General features: G+C 48.1%; 1 protein-coding gene across 1 annotated transcript; it reads left to right on the top strand.

The window, feature by feature from the left end:
- The first annotated feature begins 1,562 nt into the window (after window positions 1-1,562).
- On the top strand, window positions 1,563-4,468 carry GJD4 (gap junction protein delta 4). The gene is made up of 2 exons (XM_040247326.1): window positions 1,563-1,626; window positions 3,528-4,468. Exons 1-2 carry the CDS (start codon window positions 1,563-1,565, stop codon window positions 4,466-4,468), a joined length of 1,005 nt encoding a protein of 334 aa, XP_040103260.1.
- Window positions 4,469-8,651: the final 4,183 nt, after the last annotated feature.

The following is an 8,651-nucleotide window of genomic DNA, read 5'->3' as shown; positions in this document are numbered from 1 at the left end:
CTTGGGGAATCTTTCTAGGGTTATTACCAAAGTCAAGAATAGATCAGAAATGGAGAAAAGGTAGGAATATCAAGAAGAGCTTTCATGGAAAATTGAAATCATTCCTTTTAAAGTTGACAAATCCCACCCTGATGATAGACCCCCCAGCCTCACAGGACAGCTCTTCCCAGGTAGAAAAGCGGTGATCATGAGATGATTTTGAGGCAACTGTGATTGATGTCAGCAGGTCCAGATGGTGATCTTTTGTGAAAAATCTAATGGACATTTGTTAAGCTGATTCGATAGCTGCAGCCCTGGGCTCAATGGGGCCAGGGGATACAAGTGGAGTGCATCTGTGAGGGTGTTTGGGGCCAGTTAGGGACGGAAATGCTAGTGATTTGAGTTTTGCACACAAGGGTTCCCAGCCTCTGGGCCACAGACCGGTCCCTCCTGTCAGATCAGCAGCAGCATTAGATTAGAAATAAAATGCACAGTAAAATGTCATGTACTTTGATCATCTGGAAACCATCCCTCCACCAGGTCCATGGAAAAATTGTCTTTTGTGAAACTGGTCCCTGGTGCCAAAAAGGTTGGGGACTGTACATGCTCGGTGCTCATAACAAACACCACTTCCTGTCTGTCTCCCACAAACCCGGCTGTAAACACAGGACTATTGGGAAGATGTGGTGATTCCCAATGACCAGGTGGCTGCCCCAGTTTTGAATCTCGGTTCTTTGTCTCTGCATGAAGGGCTCTCATCACTAACCCAGATAGGAAATAACTCCGCAATGACCTAGTCTCAGGGCAGATTCCTGCTGTCATCCAAGATATAGGAATTCAGAGTTAGGACAATGATTCTCTTGGGCTCGAGTTATGATGGGTTAGTGGTAATGAATCCACCTGCCAATGATGGATACTCAGTAGATGCTGGTTCAATCCCTGGGTCAGGAAGATCCCCTGGAGAAGGAAATGACAACCCACTCCAGTATTCTTATCTGGGAAGTCCCACAGACAGAGGAACCTGATGGATTGCATAGCGTTGCAAAGAGTCAGACACGACTAGGCATGCAGGCACCATTCAGCGCTTCATAGAAGAGATGAAATATGGACATTTTAGTGCTTCTTTAACCAGTGAAGATGTTATAGAAATGTTTTCAAGGAGGAAACGCCTTTTTCATAGAGACTTGGCTGGTTGACTGAACTTTTCTTTCTTGGGTTAAACATAGCCACTTCTCTTACATCCTAAGGCGTCGGCTCTCCTGGTGGAGACATGTGAGCACGGCCAGGGGCCTGGAATGTCCCAAGAGGGTAAGAATAGCCAGATGAGCGACGGCTGCTGCTGGCCTCTGGTCACTGCAGTTGTCAGGAAGGCTTTGCCTCAAACAGCTCGGGGCCGCCTCCACTGGAGACAGAAGAACAACCTCGTGCTCCTGGGCTTGAATTGTCCCTTTAGTATCTCCAGCTCTCACCTGGAAGTATTTTGTAGCAAAGATACACATATTCTTGCAAAGATTTCCCACCTCCTTGGAGAACACAAGCTCCGGACGGCTTCAGTCACCTTGAGTCTGTGACCCCCTGGAAGCATGGACCAGTCAGACCTGCTGGGGTTCCTTGTCATCACCCTAAATTGCAACGTGACCATGGTGGGTGAGTAGTACAAACCCCCGCAGAACACAGATTCTGCCTTGGATCACTTTTCCTGGTCCTTCTCCACGAGGAAGGCTTGCCTCTCCCTGGAGGACAGGGAGCCATGGCTCAAGTTTTCCTCTAATTCTCCATCATTTAATGAGGCTCCCCATCATTTAAGCATGTCTTGGGGATGAGCAATATTTCTCTCAAGAGGCCTCTTCTTCCTAACATTTGGGGGCTGAGTAAGTGGCAGGGGTATTTTTATGTAACTCTTCTCTGGCTACTAGGAAAAGTAACAATACAAAGTTAAGAAATTCATGCCTTGAGTCAGCTCGCTTGTTCATTTTTTTTTAGGGATTATCCTTGAAGCTCCATTTGTAAAGATTAGTAAATTCTCTTGTGTACTTTAAACCAAATCCCAATTTTAGTTTTAGCCTTTTCCCCCTAACAATGAAAGTAATAAAGTTTTGATTTATTTGAGTTTGATGTAGCCAAGTTAAATTTTTGGAGAGGTGTGGCTACCCTGATAAAGGGGATTGAGAAAAGGATTAAAATATATCCATGAAGTGGCTGATATTTTTCTTGTTCATTACTTTTTAAACTAGGCCAACTTAGTTTTAAAAGTTTGAGTTAATGACTTTATCACGTAATTATCATGCAATTCTCTTGAGTTGAAGTGACTTCATTGATAAAATAATTTAATTCTTCTGATGTCAGGTGATGATTCCTGCGTCTCATCACAAAACAAAATATTTACAAATTATTTTAACTGGTCCTTCAACATATTCCAAAATTGTTGATTCACGACATGAAAATAGGACTTGGAAGTGGTTTTGATTTCTAGGTTAGCCTCACACATTCACGATAAGTTGAAGAAAGACAAAACTTCAATTCATAATAGTTGGAATGGGGGAAAGGAGTTCTGAATAACTGAAGAGTCTAAAAAACTGAATGTTCTTCAAAAAATCTGATTTCAAGGGCCATAAAGCAACATTAAACACAAGTCCTGCAATTACATAAGGATCATGTGGACGATTACCGTAGAGAAAACTCATTGAAAATAGTAGCTTTTATTTGCTATACACAATTACAGGAAAGCACTAACATCTTTGAAAAAGTTACTCTTTAAGAGGAAGACTTTATTTACATCAGCCCAACTTTCTAGAATTTTCAGCCCAGAGTCTGAACTAGCTGAGCCAGATTAAACATTTTAGTTATCTATGCTTCTTTAAATCTGTCAATTTCAAAGCATTTTACAAACAAGTATAAACATACCTCATGTTGTGCTTCCCAATATTATTTAAAAAAACAAACAAACAATTGAATGTGGCAACCCTTCCTTAAGCAAGTCTTTGGTGCCGTTTTTCTGACGGCATTTGCTCACTTTCTGTCTCTGTGCCCCGTTTTGGCAATTCTTGAAATATTTCCAAGTTGTTAATTGTTACTAAATTTATTCTGATGAACCCTGTGATCAGTGATCCTCAGTGTTAATACCGTCACTGGCCGAAGGCTCAAAGGATGGTCAGCAGTTTTTAACAATGAAGTATTTTTTAGTTAAGATGTGTACATTGTCCTTATAAAGCTACTGCACACTTCATAGACCAAGGTAGAGTGAAAACATAGCTTTGATATGCACTGGGAAATCAAAAAATCCTTATGACTCGCTTTATTGGGGCGGTCTGGATGGAAAGCGGCAGTGTCTCCAGGGTGAGCTTAGTTGAGCCCAGGGTCCACACGTTTTAAGTGCTGCTTATATATTCACCCACTGAGCCAAGGCTGATAGTCTTGTGACTTCAACATGCTTATCCACTTAGTTCTCCAGTCTCGGTTCTCCATTCCCCTCAGTAAAGACTTAGAACTACTAGGAGGAGATGTATCTGTATGGCTGTAATGGTGCCCTTCCTGCTGCTTCTTCCCAGGGAAGGTCTGGCTTATCTTCATGGTGCTGCTGAGGATGGTGGTGCTCATCCTAGCCGGGTCACCCGTCTACCAGGACGAGCAGGAGAGGTTCGTCTGCAATACTCTGCAGCCGGGATGTGCCAACGTCTGCTACGACATCTTCGCCCCCGTGTCCCACCTGCGATTCTGGCTGATCCAGAGCGTGTCTGTCCTCCTTCCGTCCGCGGTCTTCGGTGTCTACGTGCTGCATAAAGGAGCTGAGCTGGCCGCACGCAGATCCCGTGGGCCGGAGGATGCCTCGGAGGACCACGACGCCCCAGGGCTGACCCCCGGGGCCAGGCGCTGCCTGACGGTGCCAGACTTCTCCTCTGGCTACGTGGTCCACCTCTGCCTCCGGACCTTGACCGAGGCAGCTTTCGGTGCCCTGCATTACCTCCTCTTCGGATTCTTGGTCCCCAAGAGGTTCTCTTGCACGCACCCTCCTTGCACCAGCGTGGTGGACTGTTACGTCTCCCGACCCACGGAGAAGTCCATCCTGATGCTTTTCGTCTGGGCGATGTGCGCGCTGTCCTTTCTGCTTACTGTCACCGACCTGGTCTGCAGCGTGTGCTGGAAGACGCGAGGGCGACCCGGTGGGGCCCGGAGGAGACCGTATCCAAGGGCAAGGGATGCGGCGGCTGAGGGACGCGGGGCGCGGGAGGGGCTGGGGGTGCACGAGGGACGCGGGGAGCGCGCTCGTACGGGACTGGGGACTCGAGGGCCGGGCGCGCACAGCCCCGCTGCGGAGCGCGCCGCGCCCGGGAGCCTGGAGCTGCCGGGGGAGGACGAGAGCGACGCGTTGTCCTCAGCCAGCGACCAGCCGCGCTTGGCCCGGCTCGGAGCGGTGGCCCCGGGGTGGGAAGAGCGCCTCTGCGCGCCGCGTGCCCCGCTCTCCGGCCCCGGCAAGTCCGAGTGGGTGTGAGTCCCGGCATCCCACCCCAGGAACCCGAACGCGGCGACCATTAGCACCGCAGAAAGGCAAGCCGGCGGGACAGACGGACTTCGCAGGAGGCTCTGATGCAGGTCACCAAAGATTTAATTTAGATAAAGCCTTTCGGGGGAGGGGGGACCGTCCTAGGTGTTCAAATGCGGATGGGTTAACCCAAGAGCATCAGGCCCCTGAATTTGCTGCTCTCTGATTCTATTGTCTTATTTTATCCTGTAGGTTGAAAAGCGCATCCTCTTGCATTTACAGAGCTTTGATTAATATCTTAATGTTTTCGAAGGAGGTTTTTTTTTTGGGGGGGGGGTTTGTTTTTCTACTTAGCTAAAAACGGCATCTGTTACAAACTTCATGCTTAGAGGGATATTCCTTTAACTTCTCCAAACTCCTTTAATAAAATTAATGCTGATTGCATTGAGATCTCACACTTCTTACTTCACTGTGTCACAGGAGAAGCCACAAATGCAGGAGATCTGGCTAAAAACCATTGGGGTCTTTTGTGGGGGCATCTTGAGTGGTTATTGCATGTGGGTGTGAGGTGCACAAGCTGAGGAGTGGCCACTGGCTTGCTTAGTATTGCTGGGCATGTCGGCTGGGTGGCTGTCCTCACTGAGCAGAGGGGAGCACTTTGGCTGCTGATGGCAAAATTAGAGTTGTCACAGGCTTCCAATCCTGGCTCTGGCTCTCCCCTGGCCCTGGGGACAGTCCTACCATTAGGGCTGCCCTAAGGGTCTTCACTCATGTCCCAAATGAGAAAGGCTGGGGGTGTTCCAGCCTTGTACTGTGGGCTGATGAACTGGGGAGGGGGTACTACAGACACAGCAGTGTCATCTTCCAGGGGAGCTCCCTGCCATCGACTCTGCTCTCCTCCCTTTGCCCTGATTTTGGTCCAGGTGCTGCCAAGATGGAGCGGAGTCTGTTAGAGCCTCCATGCTCCCTTCAACTCCCATGTGGAGGACACAGTGCAGCAGAAAGTTGGGGTAAGGCTGTTCCTCTTCACCAGGAGGCAAGAAGAGCCACTAGGTTGTCTTCCCAGAATGGATGAAGTGCCTCAGGTCCACAAACGCCCAACACTGAAGAAGCCAGCAGATAGTGAAGCAAGGGAACCAAGGCACCCAGGGAAACAGTGGGCACTTTTTAAAACTGTTCTAAAGATAACCTTGACAGTGAAATATCTGTTGCAATGGGGAGTGACCTCCTTGATCTGTCTACAGAGTATCAAAGCCATTGATTAAAACTTAAAAAAAAAATCATACAAAATAGGTCTTAGCATAAAGCTCATTGAATGAATGAACCTGTTTTAACTTTGCAGTAAATCTGTCTCCTACTCTCTGACTCTCTCTATCTCTCTTGATTGCTCATCAACCTATTCAAAACCATGAACCATGACTCAGACCCCTTTGTTTGAAACTTAGATCAATGTCACACATAGCAAGTGCTCGATAAATGTGATTTTTGAGCCTGATATCCCTGAAGTATTCAGGGAAAGAGCTGTTTCTTGTCCCTTGCAGTATGCAGTTCTGGTGTACTTTTGAGTTTGGGCACAGTCTTACAGACAGAAGAATTCTCTAGGGGCTTCATTGCTATTTTAAAAATAAGTTCCTTAGGACCGCTCCAAGCCCCAATGTGAGCCTTGATAATGTTGAGTGAAGAAAGGAAATCAAATTAACCAATACTGGTGGGGTGCCCAGCTGAGTGAGTGATAGCCGCTCAGTTGTGTCTGACTCTTTGTAACCCCACAGACTGTAGCCTGCCAAGCTTCTTCGTCCATGGGATTCTCCATGCAAGAATACTGGAGTGGGTTGCTATCTGGGTAACTCCTGGGAAAGGGAACTAGTCAGGGCTGAGCAGGGACTCCCTCCTGGCCATGGCCCCAGTGAGAACTGGGTGGGCCCTGTTCTCCTATGAGTGCTCTGAGTGCATGCTCAGGTCTGGCTTTATAAATGGCACTGGTATTTGGGTTTATTGGGAAGGGCTGCTTGGGCCTCTCAGTTGATGTCCCAAATCCCACTATTAGAGGAAGAGCCTGGAGATTTATTCTATGGAAAACTGTAAATGGCATTCAGAGTACTGGAGACCAAGAGAGGCGGAGAGATGCAGTGTTGAGGGTGGGACCCCATGTCCGTCATTTCTTGGCCAGGTCACTCGCTTCCTCTGGGCCTCAGTTTCTTTCTGTGAGGAAAGAGGGCCTGCAATGACGGGTGCAGCTGTCAGCCCTTTTAATATCAATAGGGGCTGGTTTCCCAGGCCCAAAGTTTATCAGGCCTGGTCCACCTGCCTGAGCACAGGTTTCAGAACCACAGGGTTCTGAAAATGGTCAGAACAGGAGAGACTTGCCTGTCCCAGGGAGAGCTGCCCCGGAAGAGAGATGGGCACTTCATGAAAGTGGGGAGGGGGCTCTGAGGATGACTCACCGACTCCCCACTCGGCTGAGTGATGGCAGAGGCTGCACGGACAGACCTGCAGTGACCCACACTGTGAGAGCAAGATTGCAGCAGGGGCGTGGTGTGTTCTGGAGCATGGTTGGTTGCGTCAGCTTCATGGTAACTGCCTCATCAGAACAATACAGAGGGCGGTGAGCCTCCTCTTTTCTTTCACACAGGCTGCTGTACATCGCCCCTGGTTTGTGACAAGTTCTGAAGCCTTCAAAGATCTCTTCTAGTTATCCCTTAGAAAGAGGGGGGAAATTTTTTCAGATTCTATCCAAGAAAAGGTTAAAAAAAAAAGTAGAAAATCATGTGGCTATCATCCTCCTTGCCAAAATTTCAGTCCACCTCTCTGTATCTTGGGGCTTCTTTGGTGCCTCAGTGGTAAAGAACCTGCCTGCCAATGCAGGAGATATGGGTTTGATCCCTGGGCCAGTAAGATCCCCTGGAGGAGGAAATGGCAGCTCCTAGGAAACCCCATGGACAGAGGAGTCTGGCGGGCTAGAGTTCATGGGGTTTCCAAAGACCTGGACACACCTTGGCGACTAAACAGCAATAGCAAACCTGCATCTTGGGCACGCTGGGTGAATACAAGATGGTTCAGGGGCTTGGGTTCCTCCCACGGAGCATTACAGAGTCACCCGCTGCCGAAGGCAGAGGCAGCAGGAATTAAGGTAATTGTACCTGCTCTAACAGGTCACCCCAATTTGAGATTCTTAGCACAGCAGTTTCATAAAGAGCTGCATTTTCTGATGGATGAACAGCTTTCCTCTGGGTGGTGACTTGGGGTTCCTCCCACCCTAGGCTCTACTATCTTCTGCCCATGATGCCAAGATTGCTGTGGCAGAGACCAGAACTGTTTTGAGGCCAGGTCAGGAAGGGCCCTAGCATACCCAGCTAGAGCTCAGTCCTAAGGGCTCAGAAGGCTGCGAATGGTGGTTGAGTTATACAGCTGGCCCTCTGCATCTGTGGGTGAATTGGTTTCAGCCAACCATGGATCTAAAATTTTAAAAAAGATTCTGGAAAGTTCCAAAATGCCAAATTGGATTTGCTGTGTGCAGGCAACTATCTACATGGCATTTACATTGTATTTACAACTATTTACATAGCATTTACTTTGTATTAGATATTGTGTCATCTAGAGATGATTTAAAGTATAAGGGAGGGTGCACTTGGGTTGTAAGCAAACACTAGGCCATTTTCTATAAGAGACAGGACCATCTGTGGATTTTGGAACCAATTTCTAGCAGTTAGTGAGGGATGACCATTTGTAGAGGAAGAAGGAGGAAAAGTTAGGGCCAACAGTTGGCCAGTGTTCGCCTCAGGCAGCTACTGTTCCCTGGGTACCTGCCCCATGGGAGGGATTTAATACCTTTTCAGTGGCCAGTGAATCAGTCTCAGGAGAGAAGATAAGCAAGGATGTTGGCTCAGGTCCTTGGGCGGGATGCACTGGGGTTGCAGAGTAGAGAAAGGAGGTGATGCAGATGCAGAGAACCCACAGAAAAGGGTCTGGAACCCGAATCTCTTGTACTCAGGACTGTGTTCTTAGACAGAAGCGTTTCAGGTGGGAAAGTCTTAGTGGGTATTAAGCGATGGTCTTTGTTCAGTATGAATGGCTTGTCAGATACTGTGTAAGTCTAGCTTTCCAGGTTAGATTTCCAGAAATCTTCCTGAGTTAGTGTTCTGGCTGCAGTGAGGACTAGCTGGTAGAACCCAGCGCTGAGCCGCCATACCTG

The sequence above is a fragment of the Oryx dammah genome, unplaced genomic scaffold, assembly GCF_014754425.2.
Source record: "Oryx dammah isolate SB20612 unplaced genomic scaffold, SCBI_Odam_1.1 HiC_scaffold_10, whole genome shotgun sequence".
NCBI lineage: Eukaryota > Metazoa > Chordata > Mammalia > Artiodactyla > Bovidae > Oryx > Oryx dammah.
Note: the sequence above shows the minus strand (reverse complement) of the source record. Positions and strands in the feature narration are given on the sequence as shown.

Excerpts from the sequence above, each read along its gene's own strand:
- GJD4 (XM_040247326.1), top strand. The coding sequence starts at position 1,563 with ATGGACCAGTCAGACCTGCTGGGGTTCCTTGTCATCACCCTAAATTGC. Across the intron at positions 1,627-3,527 it reads TTGCAACGTGACCATGGTGG|GGAAGGTCTGGCTTATCTTC; the intron begins GTGAGTAGTACA and ends GCTTCTTCCCAG.